The sequence below is a fragment of the Aethalodelphis obliquidens genome, unplaced genomic scaffold (assembly GCF_003676395.1).
Source record: "Aethalodelphis obliquidens isolate GAN/ISIS:26980383/991018 unplaced genomic scaffold, ASM367639v1 scaffold10, whole genome shotgun sequence".
Classification (NCBI taxonomy): Eukaryota; Metazoa; Chordata; class Mammalia; order Artiodactyla; family Delphinidae; genus Aethalodelphis; species Aethalodelphis obliquidens.
Genome location: NW_020837954.1, coordinates 42,385,827 through 42,402,630, shown reverse-complemented (window position 1 = coordinate 42,402,630; position 16,804 = coordinate 42,385,827). Strand labels below are relative to the sequence as shown.

Genomic DNA, 16,804 nt, shown 5'->3' with positions numbered 1-16,804 from the left:
TTGAAAGCTCTTAAAGTAGAACATTATTATTTTCCTCACTATTGTCTTTTTTCTTCTGCTTCAAACACTTGGAAGTTTCCCCTGTCCTGAAGAGGTGGGCAGGTGGAAACTCTTCATTTGACCCAGGCTTCCCTGAACAGACAAGATGTCACCCCAAACAGCCTCACACCTCTTAACGCTTCACCTCTCCAAGGAAAGTGCTCTGTGGCGTCTGACCACCTCTCTAGACCAATCTCATTGTCATTGCCTACCCCTCCCCCTCCCCCTCCCCAGCCTCCTGCAACTTTATCTGTATTCTAACATCAAAATGTCGTTCACATTTGCCTTTCTCCATTTTGTTGCCACCATCCTAACCTAAATTTTCATCACCTCAAAGCTAAATTAGCAGTAGGCTCCCATCTGGTTGTCTCCCCTTACTCTCATTTCTCCCTAACCTAATTCATCTTACACATCCTTGTCGGATTCATCTTTCTGAATCACCACCCTTGTGATGGGTCAGTTAAGAATTTGCTGCTTTTCAAATTCAGTCCAAACTGCTCTATTAAGTAGGTCTTGAGCCCTCTATCAACTGGTATCATCTTTTTTTTTTTTTAATAAATTTATTTATTTTTGGCTGCATTGGGTCTTTGTTGCTGCTCACGGGCTTTCTCTAGTTGCGAGAGCAGGGACTACTCTTCATTGCAGTGCGCAGGCTTCTCACTGTGGTGGCTTTTCTTTGTTGCAGAGCACAGGCTCTAGGCACGTGGGTTTCAGTAGTTGTGGCTCGCAGGCTCAGTAGTTGTGGCTCACAGTCTCTAGAGCACAGGCTCAGTAGCTGTGGCACACGGGCTTCGTTGCTCCGTGGCATGTGGGATCTTCCCAGACCAGGGCTCGAACCCGTGTCTCCTGCATTGGCAGGCAGATTCTTAACCACTGTGCCACCAGGAAAGTCCTCAACTGGTATCATCTTATTTCTTACTGTCCAGTCCAGTTAAACCAGTTTCTGTAACACCCTCTAACAAAAACTGTCTCATTCTCCTTTCCCCAAATCTCCTCACCCCTAATTCTTGGCATGTACTACACTGCCCAGCTCATCAATCCAAAACCAAGACATTGTTCAAAGTCTTAATTCTAGGACCGCTTACTCTGCAAAAGAATCAAAGATTAATTCCAGCTTAGAACAACTCTCCCCTTGCCTAGAAATGTACAGCTCTATGCACAGTCTCTACATGCTACTTCAAGGTTTCTTCTGTATTCCACCTTAGATATACAAAACTGTTTTCACTTAAATATGTCCCTCCCAATTGACTGTGAACTATACAGAATTAAATTTTATACTTCTTTCCATTTTTTTATTTGTCTTATAGAATGTATCATAGCACTGGTCACCGAACAGTTGCTTAATAAATCCTTGTTGGAGATTAAAAAAAGTATTTACCTGTATTACAGGTATTATAAGAAATATACAGGGCATCCCTGGTGGCGCAGTGGTTGAGAGTCTGCCTGCCAATGCAGGAGATGCGGGTTCGTGCCCCGGTCCGGGAAGATCCCACATGCCGCGGAGCGGCTGGGCCCATGAGCCATGGCCGCTGGGCCTGCGCGTCTGGAGCCTGTGCTCCGCAACGGGAGAGGCCACAACAGTGAGAGGCCCGCGTACCGAAAAAAAAAAAAAAAAAAAAAAAAATTATCTTCTAATTAAAACACTGCAAGAAGGGAAGCTAAAGCCCCTAATCACTCTGAGACAACAGATATTTCAATATCACCCCAAACTGGAAAGAACGATCATATTACACTGTGTGACAAGCTTGTTTTGGCTTTTCTTTACACAGTCTTGTGGTCTAATTATAAGTAGCATCTTAAAAAAAATTAGAGGGGGGCTTCCCTGGTGGCGCAGTGGTTGAGAATTTGCCTGCCAATGCAGGGGACACGGGTTCAAGCCCTGGTCTGGGAAGATCTTACATGCTGCGGAGCAACTGGGCCCGTGAGCCACAACTACTGAGCCTGCGCGTCTGGAGCCTGTGCTCCGCAACAAGAGAGGCCGCGACAGTGAGAGGCCCGCGCACCGCGATGAAGAGTGGCCCCCGCTCGCCACAGCTAGAGAAAGCCCTCGCACAGAAACAAAGACCCAACACACCCAAAAATAAATTAATTAATTAATTTAAAAAAAATTAGGTTTAAAATTAAAACACAATTTCTATAAATCTATAGGAAAAGACTCTGATTCAGAATAAATTTAATAAACGAATTAACTTTTACTGATAATAATACATAAAATCCTGCAGGTAATAGGTAAAGTGAGGTCACCAGATACATGAAAACCAGCAAAAACAGTGACCTCTGAGACAAAGCAGGAGGAAAAATAAACACATACTACATTTAATTCTTTGTATGGGGCTACAGGACACTAATGCACCTATAAATGCATTTTAAATTTAAACTGACAAGAATTGCAAGAAAAATGTCATAAAGGCCACTATGGACAACTATGTAATGTAGCTGGAGTCAGATTCCATCCAACAGAGGGTGCTTCTCATTTGCTATTTGGAATAAAGCACATAAGTAAAACCTTTTACTCCAAAATCAATTTCCTAAAATAAGACTTGGTTAGTTAAAAAAAAAAAAAGTTGCAAGAATAGTTCAAAAAGCAATCATATACCCTTTTCTCAGAATGACTAATTGTCCAACATTTTGCCCCATTTGCTTTATCATTTGGGCTTATGCTCTCTTGTTTTCTATCTACACTACACAAATACACATATTTGTGTATATCTTTTTTTCTGTACCATTTAAGAGTAAATTGCATACATTGTAACTCTTTATACTTAGATACTTCCGTGTGTATTTCTGATGATAAAGGATATTTTCTTATATAATCACAGTAAAGTTATCAACTTCAGTAAATTTAACATTGATATTTTTTTCTACTCTCTCTTGCATATTCTAATTTGTCAATTGCCCAAGAATGTCTTTCAGGGCATTTTTCCTTTTCCAGGAAGGATCCAGCCTAAGATCATATGTTGCACCTAGTTTTATATCTTTAGTCTCCTTTAATCTGAGACATTTTCTCTGCCTTTGACTTTGTGACATTGATATCTCTGAAGAATACATTTCCTTCCCTGCGCCTTTCTTGTTTTATAACAGAGTGGTCCTTCCTTTTGGATTTGTCTGATGTGTTCTTAGATGATGCATTCTTGGATGGAATACTACATAGGTGATGCTCCTCAGGCTATCACATCTAGAGGCACAGGATGAACATCTGCTGCTCACTGGTGGTGTGAATTCTGGATTATATATTGGATATTGTAAATGTTATCTTGTGGATACTATGGATTCTATTATACTCCTCCAAAGAGTGTTGATTTTTTGCTTTGCTTTACATAACTTGATTTGGCTCAAACTGCAAACTCTGTCTTCTGGGCAGCTGCCTAAATCTCAGTTTAGTTCTTTGACATTTAGCTGAGCTGTCTAGAGTCTGCCCAAGAAAGCATGGTTCAGGGCTTAGCCAGAGACTTGGGCAGTTTATACATAGAATTTGGGGCTGAGTTTCTCTGTCTCTCTCCTTTCTAAGATTCTCCCCTCACTTTCCAGGGGCTGGGTAGCTTGAACTCTGTCCTCCAGTTCCTTAGGCCAGAAAGACTGTCTTCTATCAGTTAGTTACCCCATAGGCACTGACTGCTAAAAGCAGTAAAAATAGGAACTAAAAGTAGTAAAAATAGGTTCCAAGTGTAGACTCCCTTCCAGAATTTGCCTCCTTTAGGTCACTCACTCTCCAATGTCTTCAGATAGTGGTTTTCAAAATTCTGTCCAAAGTTTACAGTTATCTGTACAGAGGCTGGTCTGGTAGGAACATTCTGCCCACACTGAAAGCAGAAGACCAGTGACATTAATTTTGATCATCTGATCAAGGTATTGTCCGATTTCTTCATTTAGTTACTTTTTTTTCCCTTGTAACTAATAAGCAAATCAAAATATACCCCCTAGATTTAACATTCATTGATGATTCTGGCCTGAGCCAATTTTTACTATGAAGGTTGCAAAGATGATTGTCCAACTCCAACTGCTTGCACATTTACCAACTGGCATTTAGCTTCTGCTGGAACCAAATGCCCTCCCTTCTCCTTTTATCTTTCTCCCATGTGGATGTGCCCATTGATTCCCATTTTTTCAATGATTTACGCTTTATTGCTGTTCTTAATTATCTTGGTGCACAAACTGTCTGAGATCTGGCCAAGAGAAGCCCCTTCAAGCTGGTTCCTATATCCTGTGACATGTTTCCATCTTCTTTGAGCACTAGATGTTCCAAGCTCATTTTATCCTTACCCTGTCCTGTCCTAGAATCAGCCATTTCTCTGAAGAGCCCTGATATACTCATTGCTAGTGGGGTGTCTTTACTTCTAGGCCCTCTCTGCACACAGAACTAAGACATACATACATGTATACATCGACACACATGTATATGCACACATACACATATACGTTTTAGAAATCATGATTCCAAGAGCTCCGATTCCAACCCATCCCTGTAGGGGTTCTTTCTTGCTTTCCCTCATTCCCTATTTGCATGTCCCTTCTTCCTCAGTGAGGGCTCTGGTTCCACCAACAGCAACACATTTACTCATTTGCTCAATCTTGTAACATATCTAAACTAGTTTCAGAACTGTTTTGCCCACACCATTACAAAAAGCAAAGCCTATTAAAAAGAGTTCAGTACTGTTTACGCTTCTTCCCCAACTCTACTCACCACTAAAGGTATATAGTCAAATACTACATTCATAAGTTACTCGAATTAGTTTTTTCTGCATCCCCTTCAGTGTAACTGTGTTATTCATTTGAAGTATAGTTCATCTGTTTCAGTTAGCTCCCCCATCCTTTGTTGATTTCATTTTATATTTTGAATATGGAAAATATTAACATATTTCCCAAAGTCAAAACTATATCAAAAAGGCATGCCCGGGGAAGTGTCATGCCCTCCCAAAACCCTTCTACCTTATCCCACCCATGCCCTCACTCCTACAAGTAATCAACTTTGTTTTCTAGCTGATCCTTCATGTTTCCTTTTTGTAAAGATAGGCAAATATATACACGTATACTTGTTTCCCCTTCTTTTTTACACAAAACATAATATATGATGTATAATAACTTATTTTTGCTTTTTTTTTTTCCCACTTAACAGTATTTCCCGGAAATCTCTCCATATTGGTTCACAGAGATCTGATTCCTTATTCTATTTCATGGCTACATAGAACTCCATTACATGGACACACCACACTACACTCAACCAATCTGCATGACTAGACATTGAAGTGTTTTTACAATGATAAACAATGCTGCGCTGATTAGTCTTGTGCATATATATTTTCATATTGGAGCCGATTCATCAGAACAGGTTCCTAGAAGTGCGATTTTGGGGTTGAAGGGTAAATTCTCCACTACAGGGGCTGTACCACTATGCATACCCACAGCAAGAGACGAGAGTGCCTGTTTCTTCACAGCTTTGCCAACAGAGTATACTGCCAAGGTTTTGAATTTTTGCCTATCTGACAGGTGAGAAATGGCATCTCAGTGGAATTTTGATTTGATCTAAAGTCCACAGGCTTTAGACTGCTGAAAGGCTCCATGGCACAAAAAGGGTTAAGAACTTCTGCCCTAGACCTCCATCAAATGAGCTTTAAAATAACAAGGGTAATAATATAATAAACACTCCCTTGTGCCACATGTCACAACCCACTAGCTTTCTCAAATGAATGAAGTGTTCACCAGAACCTGAGAAAGTTTTAGCACTAAATAAGGCCACTGATACATACTGAATTATTCAATCACTGGTGATCACCTAAAATGCAAATGTTTTGCACTGCCCAGAAAACCTTGGAGCTACTTACCATCAGTAGAATGCACATGGGAGCTGCCAATCTGGTCCACCAGCAACATGAAAACAAAGCCCAGTACGAGGGAAACACCAATGTAGGCATGGAGCTGTGTGTGGTCATGGCTGTGCTCATGTTCACGGGCAACCGGTATTTCTGCTTTGTCTGACGCAATCACATTCTGTGTTTGACTCGCTTGGTGGTGTTTCCCTAGAGCAGAATGAACCATAAAGAGAAAATGTGTTTTCCCCCTCAAAACATCTTCATGTAGAAGCTTCCATTCTTTTGTATTTCAAGCTCTACAGATTTTACTGCAAAGACATTCACTTCCTGTGTTATAATCTAGCCAATCATAAACTCCCTTAACTTAAAGTTCATGATGAAAAAATTCCCAAGGGTCGTCTGCTTTTGGCATGCAGAGCTTTTAACTGCCTGTTATTCCCAAAACCTAGGAAGTGGAAGCAAATCACCAAGAAAGCAGTCATATTCCCAAGGGATAGCATCCCCAAATCTTCCTTTCGGGCTAGAGAAATTCACACCAATCTCACCAGAAACTACAGTGCGGTTTATTTTGATGAAAATAGGCAAATGAAGAACAGTAACAGTGAAAATAATTACAATCAAATTTATCTAGTTTTACACTTAGGTTGATATAAAAATTGCAAATAAAGGGCAAACTGAGTATAACACTTTTAGCTTTAAAAATCTCAGGGGACAATCACTAATGAGAAACCAAAAGGGCAGAGCAGTTTAAAAGAGACATTTCCTTCTAGAAAGATGATTGTTCTAGAAAGATGACTGTTCTAGAAATATGATTGTCAGGATACTCTGAATTACAGTAAATGACACCTGGCTAAGTAATACTGCTAGTTTATTATACTCACGTATTTGACACTCAAAACATAAACACTTCAAGGCCAGAATCCTGATCTTTGCTGTGTTTCATAAATACAGGCTAACATACTAAACACATTTCTTGCTTATAATTAGATTAAGCATTTTAATCTTTGACCAAAGAAATTACATAAGTCTGTTGCAATATTTTAGAGCCTGCCTTAATTCTTTAAAAGTCATTTTTGAGAAGCACAAAGCCCATACCATCTTAAGATAATAAAAACTCATGTATTTTTCTAATTCTTGAAAGATTTTTTGTTTGTTTACACACCTTTTTTTTAACTTTTAAAAAATGTGGTAAAATACACATTACATAAAATTTACTTACCATTTTAACCATTTTTAAGCATACAATTCTGTGGCTTTAAGTACACTCACATCATTCTACAACCATCATCCATCTCTAAAACTTTTTCATCTTCCCAAAGTAATTTTTTAATCTTAAGATTTTTTTCCCTAATAGTGATTGCATTTACTTGTTTTAAAATGTCTAAATCTCTCTCTCTTTTTTTTTAAATCAACTTTATTGAGGTATAACTCACAAATGTAAAAACTCTAGTAACTACCACCAAGGTCAAGATATGGAACAGTACTTTAAAATATTAGAAAAGTTGTCTTGTGCGTCCCTGGAGTCAATATGTCACTCTTGGTCCCAAGCAGGCACTGAAGAGCTTTTTGTCCCCAGAGTTTTCCCTGATCTAGGATTTCATATAAATGGAATTATGCAATATATCCTCTTTTGCATAAGGATTCTTTTGTTCAGCATAACATTTTGAGATTTATCTAAGCTGTGCATGTAGTTTGGTCCTCTTTTTTGTTGAGTAGTGTTCCATTGTATGGACATATCACAACTTGTTTATCCGTTCAGCTGTTGATAGCCATTTAGGTAATTTCCAATTTTGGTCCATTATAAATAAAGCTGCTATGAGCATTCAGGTGCAAGTCTTTCTGTGGATACACATTTTCTTTTCCCTTGGGTAAATACCTAGGATCAGAACTGACAGGTGTATGTATGTTTAACGTTATAAAAAAAACCTGTCAAACTGTTTTCCGAAGTGGCTGTACCATTTTACAAACCCAACAGCAATGTCTGAGAGTACTAGTTGCTCCATTCCATTGTCAACATTTGATATTGTGAGGCTTTAAATTTTTAACCATTTTTACATAGGTGATCATGTCATCTGCAAACAGATAGTTTTACTTCTTGCCAATCTTTACGCCTTTTCTTTCTTTTTCTGGCCTTACTTCAGACTTGCGTCTGGCCAAGACCCCAAGTACAATGTTAAGTACAAGTGGTTGAGAGGAGACAGCCATGTTTTGTTCCCAGTGTTAGGCATCTTACCTGTAGGTTTTTCAAATATACCCTTTCTCAGTAAGGAAGTTCTTTCCTAGTTTGCTGAGAATTAGGAGTTTAATTCTGTCAAATGTTTATGCTTTTCTGTACCTGTTAAGGATGATCAAATGGTTTTTCTACTTTATTCGATTAAGATAATAAATTAAAATGGTTTTTGGATATTAATCCAATCCCTGATTTGCATTCCTAGGATAGACTCCAATTGGTCAAAATGTATTATCCTGTCTATATATTGCTGTATTCAATTTGCTAATATTTGGTAAAGCACTGTGTCATCTATATTCATGAGGGATATCTGTCTGCAATATTTTTTCTTGTAACATCTCTGTTTGAGTTACACTGGCATCTTAAAATGAGACGGAGTGCTCCTCCAAGAGACAGGCAGAAAAAAACTTCCTCCAGCCCCCCAATTTCCAGTTTATTAATTTAAACAAGTTCTGAGTATCAGCAGTTAATGTTAATGGCGCTAATGTTAAGCAGTTTTTGAAATTGCTGACATGAGACTTATGACAATGTTTTTTAAACTTTTAAGGACATGATCCCTAGTAAAAAATAAATTTTACATCATGATCTAGTAAACATACACATAGATGAAAAACTAAATAAAAATCTGCAAAAAATAATACTTATCCTTACAATGGTTACAACGCACTATTCTATTTCTTCATCTGTCTTGTCCCTCCTTTGTGCTCTTCTTAAATGCCAGTCACAAGTAAGTCACAACTTACTAAATTTATTTCAAGATCCAGAGTTGCTACCTTCAGTTTGGAAGCACTGCTGGAGGTAAAGAGAGACTTTCAGAGGAAGAAATGGATGATTTTGGAATAAAAGGTATTTCCTGGAAATCAGAAGCCTACGCTGCAGTGATCAATTAAAGAGAACTGAACGCTAGACAGGTCTAGGAGGAAAAGGTGGGCAGACAGAATGTGCCTACCCTGTCCTTCATGCAAGCAAAATTATTGTTAGCAGTAAGGATTTTAAGCTAGAGAACTTACTGAAAGCTCAGAGATGAAAAATAATTAAGTTTATGAGAGAAGCAATCTAAGAATTTTGATCAGTAGTGTTGGACAATTAAAATGTAGCCTCATGGTAAAAGGAGGGTGTTCAGTTTGTGAAAAATCATTGAGCTACATACTGCCAATATGTGTACTTTCTTGTATGTATGACGTATACTTTTTTGTATGCAATATTTCAATAAAAAGTTAATAAACTCAAAATGCAGTACCCTGATGACCAATACTGAGATGGCAGAACTCACTACTTTTCAAGTAGGTCTTTGTGTGCTGGGAGAATAGCTTAGCATGGCCTCAAGAATGTAAAATAAATAAACGAAGTAAAACAATTGACTTTCTCTAAAGACAAGGCAATTTTTGGTATGCTTCTGTTTTAACATACAAAACCAATTCTTCATATTTATAGATGTAAAGAAACTACACATGTGAAGTCAGTCATAGAATTTTGCTAACTACAATTTTCAACACTATTTAGAAAGATGCTATTGGAAAGGATTTGAATGATTATCTTTTCATAAGGTACCCACTAAATATTTAACAAAACGGGCTCCTGTCTCTGCCTCTGCTTAGACTCTGCAGGAGTTAATGAATCCATGGGCCTTCCATGCTGCTTCTCCTGGATAACACCTTGTCTTTCAAAACTCAGCTCATAAGTCCCTTCCTCCTTGAGATTTTCTGTGTCCTCCTCTAGTCATGTACACACAGAGTAGTAGTACGTGTCTACCATAGATTTTATATGACTATAACATAATTCAGACAGCAGCAAACTGCAGGACAGAGGCTCATGCCTAGCTCTGTAAATAAAATTTGCACTGGAACACAGCCATGCTCATTTGTTCATGGACTGTCTGTGGTTGCTTTCATGTTATGACAGCAGAGTTGAGTAACTGCAACAGAAACCATATGGCCCACAAAGCCTAAAATATTTACTATCTGGCCCTTTACAGAAAAAGTTTGCCAACCCCTGCTGTCACTGACTGTTAATTTATTCATTTTCCATCAGCTGTGAATTCTTGAAGGCAGGGCTATATTGTGTATCTATGAACGGATAACAATCAATATAAGGCCATAAATTGAGTAGATACTCAACAAATTGATGTTGAAGGCAAAAAAATAGCCTTCACTTCTATATTTTTTTTATGTGGCATTTCATCTCAAAAGTTATGCAATTAATTACTTCCTAAGCAAAAAGATTTTTTTAAATGGAAATAAAATACAATCTTTTAGTTGTATGTTTTAAGGTAATTATGCACATGCTTCTTTATAAATCCAGACTTAATAGGTAACAGATGTACATGCTAAATTAGGTGAAAGGTCATGCTAAAGGAGCTTAGGTACAAAGGTGGGTTAACACCTTATTAAAGGGTGTTAGTCATACTATTATTTGTGAACAGTTGCATAATAATTTTTAAAGATAATTAATTTTCAGGTGTCCATAGTTCTGAAACTAAATGTCAAGCCTAATTACAACTTTCAAAGGGTGGCCAAAATTATTTCCCTTCATAAGGTATAACTATATCAGAATTTTTAAATTTAAATGAGTATAAGATCCTTCTATATCTTATCCTAACAATGCTTTCTTTATCTAAATAATTTTGGAACTCTTGGTACAGCATTCAGAGTCACATTCATGAATCACAATAAAACTGTCATATTTTCTAGTATCACCAGCTTTTGATCTAAAATAATATTGAATAAACAGGTCACCTATCTTATCGAACAGATTGGCATTGAATAAGTTGTACATTTCTCTAAACCTAAACTACTTTCAAGGAAAATTCTGCTGCCACTGATGATTCTCATCTAAGTGTGCTGCATACTCTGGAGGTAAATTAAAGAAAGAGTTCCAACATTTTTTGAGCATTCACTGATACAAGTACATAATTTCCTGACGTTCCCATTTTGAAGGTGTTAACACCTAATTTTATGTAAAATTGTGGCAAATAAGTAAAATGTCAGCAACATTATTTTTATATATATATATATATATATATATATATATACATGTTCACATACATATATATATATATATGGCTTGAAATAAGTGTGCTGTTGATTGAAGCTTTCCATAAAAGACCTGAATACTTATACTTAAGTGGAATTTAACTTTATATAAAAACATGAAATATTTACTGGATTATATACAATGAATGGTAGGCATTATTGGTTTTATTTGCGAGCATTAGCCAAAACAAAACAAAAAAAACTTTTCAAAGTGAGTGATAATCCCATGATCTTATTAGTACATAAACTGATTAGTAATGGGATCCAGATATTCAGTATTAACACATCCATCCTTCCTTCTACTCTAGGACATGAAACTCAACCTAGCAAAAACTGAGATCTCAAAACCCAGCTATTTACTATTTACAGTAGCCAAGACATGGAAACAACCTACATGTGCATCAACAGATGAATGGATAAAGAAGATGTAGTGTATATATACAATGGAATACTACTCAGCCATAAAAAAGAATGAAATAATGCCATTTGTAGAAACATGGATGACCTAGAGAGTATCATACTAAGTGAAGTGAGTCAGAAAGAGAAAGACAAATACCATATGATATCACTTACATGTGGAATCTACAATATGACACAAGTGAACTTATCTACGAAACAGAAACAGACTCACAGACATAGAGAACAGACTTGTGGTTGCCAAGGGGGAGGGGGGTGGGCAAGGGATGGATTGGGAATTTGGGATTAGCAGATGCAAACTACTATATATAGAATGGATAAACAACAAGGTCCTCCTGTATAGCACAGGGAACTATATTCAATATCCTATAATAAACTATAATGGAAAAGAATATGAAAAAGAATGTATATATATGTATAACTGAATCACTCTGCCGCACAGCAGAAATTAACATCACATTGTAAATCAACTATACTTCAATAAAATAAAATTTTTTAAAAACCAAGCTATTTAATTAAAATACATTACGTTGTGGACATGTGTTACTCATTCTCAAAAGAACTTTCAGGTTGTTATCGTTGTGTCTGTTTTACTCAGGGCACTGGTTGGTAATTCACATGCTGAGACATGTTCCACATCACATTCCCCACTGCAGAGTATATAAAACCAGTATTATCATTGGATATTGCTCATCAGACATATATTTCTCGTGCCACTAACAGAGTGTTCAGCAAATCATTATGGGCTTAATTCTTTCCCTAGATATTCATATAGGAGTCCTTCCAGTAAGTTCCATCAGTATAGTATGTAGCCTTTCTATGACACAGACACATACGTTAAATTTAATATAATAGAATTTAATATAATAGAATCAATTACCCTTTGAACAGATTTGTTGGAACTTCTTCTTCAGATTAACATGTACAAAGAACAAAGCATTCTAAGATTCAAACCTTCAGGTAATTTGTTTTTTTTGTTGTTTTTTTTGAGGTGATCCCCAGTTTTCAGTTTTGTATTTTTGGCCTTCACTGGTTGTTTTAAATTTCTTAACTTCTACTCACACCTTATAACCTTCACAGATTTTTACTATATACTTATCTTTTTCTGGCAAAGACAGACAGTTCTTTACACTTGACGTGTTTTCAGTAATAGGGTGGTGTAGCTCTTAATAATGATGCATTCTGTTTCTGATATAAAACAGAAAACTGACCATAGTCAAATGTATAAAGCTGACATTTTAAAGGGATGTTAGTGAATCTTTTATCAAAATACTACCGTGTTTCTGAAAGACAAGAATCTCATTACAAGGTAGGAAACAGATTTCTTTAGCAGATAAACAGTGTTTTGGTAATGTGAAATTCCTTACAAAGTCCACCATGTAGCAGAGTGTCATTAAAAGTGTAGGCTTCACAGAAACTAACACATCATTGTAAAGCAATTATACTCCAATAAAGATGTTAAGAAAAAAAAAAAGTGTAGTCTTCCAAGTAAGACAGGCTGTGTTTCAAATCCTGGTCCTGACGCTTACTGGCTGAGTTCCTTGGGCAAATTATTTAACCTCTTTGTGGCTCAAAAGCCTCATCTACAAAATAGTATCCACCTCAGAGGGTTGCTGTGATGATCAGGCAATATATTCACACAATACCTGGTATGTGGTTAAGTGCTCACTGAATGTTTAGGAACACAGTTGTACATTAAATGGAATTAATTTGGGAGATTTATTTTTAAACATCTTATATGAAATAGTTGGCCTGATTATCTGGTCAGATACAATACTGAACAATAAAACAATGCTGGGGGTGAAGGGAGAGGAAGGGGCAGGGAAAAAGCAGAGACTAGACATTTTAGCAGACAGAATAAGAGGTAGATGAGATAGGTTGTATTAGTCCAGGATCATCCATGTTTCAGAATCCTGAAAGTAAAGTATAACAAGAGCCTTAAAGAGCTCCATTTTTATTAATGAATGATAGGATAAAAGTTAATTAAATATAATAGCAGATTTAACCCTCTACTTTAAATGCAGAGCAAAATGACAGAGAAAGCCATAAAATGATAACTGTATCTCTCTAAAGAACCTGACACACGGCATTCTTGGAGAAATAAGTGGGATAATCTATACTGAACTATTTCTGACCACAACAGTTTCAATGATCATCCAGTTATGAGCACATCACATTTATATTTAGGTCTTTGACCAACAGTCTGCCTTCCTAAACATATCAATTCTCATGTTCCAAAGAATTATGGTGGTTTCAAACATTAGCTCCACAGTAAACAAGGACTGCAGTACTCAATAAACTATGTTCTCAAAACTTCTGTTTCTAGGGCTTCCCTGGTGGTGCAGTGGTTGAGAGTCCGCCTGCCGATGCAGGGGACACGGGTTCGTGCCCCAGTCCGGGAAGATCCCACGGGCTTCGGCCCGTGAGCCATGGCCGCTGAGCCTGTGCGTCCGGAGCCTGTGCTCCGCATCGGGGGAGGCCACAACAGTGAGAGGCCTGCGTACCGCAAAAAAAAAACCAAAACCTTCTGTTTCTATAGTAAGATGGTTTTCTCACATGAACGCTAATAATCATCTAAGGCCAGTGAGTTTAGAGCTATAAACACAGAAGAGTATGTGAGAGGTTCCTTTTTACATTAATTCGTATTTAATAATGCTTATTAAAGTGTCAGAGCACTTAGTTAACATTGTACACTGAGCTCTGAAAAAATATGTTAATTATCATAATTATAAGGTTCACAGAAGAACTAAACCATAGCCTGTAGTTACATGTAAATAAACTCCTTTTTCAAAGTTTGGAGAAAAGTTGGTTTGATGTACAATAAAGAAAGAGTGGAAAAGGGTGGAGGGAGAAAAAGATAAAGTAGCAGAAACTAAAGTGATGTGACTTATCAGTATAGAGAGAGATGAGGAAAATTTGGAGATAGCTTAGTTTAAAACTAACATCATGGTCGAGCTACCTCAAAATTTAATAAAGTGGAATATTAACATTTTACTTTTTAAAAAGAATGATGGGAGGGCTTCCCTGGTGGCGCAGTGGTTAGGAGTCCGCCTGCCAATGCAGGGGACACGGGTTCGAGCCCTGCTGCGGGAAGATCCCACATGCCGTGGAACGACTGAGCCCATGTGCCACAACTACTGAAGCCCGCACGCCTAGAGCCCGTGCTCAGCAAGGAGAGAGGCCACCGCAATGGGAGGCCTGTGCGCCGTAACCAAGAGTAGCCCTCGCTCACCACAACTGGAGAAAGCCCGCACGCGGCAAAGAAGACCCAACACAGACAAAAATAAATAAATAAAATAAATTTTTAAAAAAATAAAAAGAATGATGGGGACTTCTGGTGCTGGCCAAGGTGGAGTAAACCCACTATAGTCTCAATCACACACTGATTATGACAAAAACTCTGGACAAAACACACAAAATACAACTACCTGAAGACTATTAAGAGTAAACAATAGCAAGAGGAGAGAGGGCAGCAAAAACTTCAAAAGAAACCCTGTCCTTCTAGCAGAGGACCAGGAAGAGGGACTGCTGAGAGGTGTTGGTGTGGAGGGAAGCCCTCCCCTTTTTTTTCCTTTTACTCTCCCTCTCTTTTCTTTCCCAGCCCTGCCTTGAAGGCAGCCCCAGCTGCAGAACTTCATGGCAGTACCAACAGCAGTTAAAAACCCAAGAAATACACCATCTTTCTGGCCACAGTACCTAGGAAAAGGGCCCCAGTGGTCTGAAGAGTATGGGGGGAAAACAGGTTATTCTGTTCTCTCTTTTCTCCTGCCACTTTGCCCTGACAGCAGCTCAAGCTACATGGAGCTTATCAAATTTCTAAATACTAGAATATCGGAAACTGACATTTTTAAAGTAACATTTACAATTGCACAACAATATGAAATATTTAGGTATAAATCTAACAAAATATTTGCAGATCTGTATGCTAAAAACTACAATACTGATGAAAGAAATCAAAGAAGACCTAAATAAATGGAGAGATATATTGTGTTCATGGATTGGAAGGCACAATATTCTCAAAATGTCAACTCTCCCCAAATTAATCTATAGATTCAATTCGATATCAATCAGGATCCCAGCATGATTTTTTTTGTAGATACTGACAAGCTGACTCTAAATTTTTATAGAAAGGCAAAGGAACTAGTTTAACCAAAACAATTTTGAAAAATAAGAACAAAGTTAGAAGGACTTCACAATCTAATTTCAAAATCTGCTATAAAGATATAGTCATCAAGAAGACAAATGTAGTATTGGCAAAGGATAGACAAATAGATCAATGGAACAGAACAGAGAATCCAGAAATAGACCAACACAAACATGGTCAACTGATTTTTGACAAAGGTGCAAAGACAATTCAATAGAGATAGTCCTTTCAACAAACGGTGTTGGAACTATTGGACATCCATCCATATGCAAAAAATGAAGGACTTCCCTGGTGTGGTGCAGTAGTTAAGAATCTGCCTGCCAATGCAGGGGACACGGGTTCAAGCCCTGGCCCAGGAAGATCCCACATGCTGCAGAGCAACTAAGCCTGTGTGCCACAACTACTGAGCCTGTGCGCTCTAGAGTTCATGAGCCACAACTGCTGAAGCCCGTGCACCTAGAGCCCATGCTCCTCAATAAGAGAAGCCACCGCAATGAGAAGCCCGTGCACCGCAACAGAGTAGCCCCCGCTCACGCAACTAGAGAAAGCCCGCGTGCAGCAACAAAGACCCAATGCAGCCAAAAATAAAAAATATAAATAAATTTATTTCTAAAAAAATGAACCTTTACATTGTGTTCAAAATTAACTCAAGATGGATCATAGACCTAAGTATAAAACCTAAAATTATAAAACTTCTAGAGGGAAACAAAAGAGAAAATCTTTGTGAACTTGGGTTTAGCAAAAGGTTTTAAAATATGACACCAAAAGCACAATTCATGAAAGAAAGAACTGATAAATTCACTTCATCAAAATTAAAAACTACTCTGTGAAAGATACTGTTAAGAGAATGAAGCCACAGACTAGGAGAAAATATTTGCAAATCACATATCTCAGTAAAGGACTTGTATCCAGAATACATGAAGAACTCTCCAAATTCAATAATAAGAAAACTCAATTTAAAATATGGACAAATGATTGGATACCATCAAAGAAGATACAGCAATGGCAATCAAGCACATGAAAAGATGTTCAACGTCATTTGCCATTAGGAAACTGCAAATTAAAACCACATTGAGATACCACTATCCACCTAATAGAGTGACTAATGAAAAGATGTTCAACGTCATTTGCTATT

The 16,804-nt window shown here is 37.6% G+C and overlaps 1 protein-coding gene across 4 annotated transcripts in view; it reads right to left on the bottom strand.

The window, feature by feature from the left end:
• The window catches only part of SLC39A9 (solute carrier family 39 member 9), a 48,991-nt gene that overhangs the window by 7,934 nt on the left and 24,253 nt on the right, over window positions 1-16,804 (bottom strand). For 3 of the 4 annotated variants that reach the window (XM_027111612.1, XM_027111611.1, XM_027111614.1), the window contains one exon: window positions 5,859-6,053. The exons of the other annotated variant lie outside the window; for it this stretch is intronic. In XM_027111612.1, coding sequence (XP_026967413.1) covers window positions 5,859-6,053 — 195 coding nt within the window. The remainder of the gene's footprint in view (window positions 1-5,858; window positions 6,054-16,804) is intronic. 4 annotated transcript variants of the gene reach the window in all.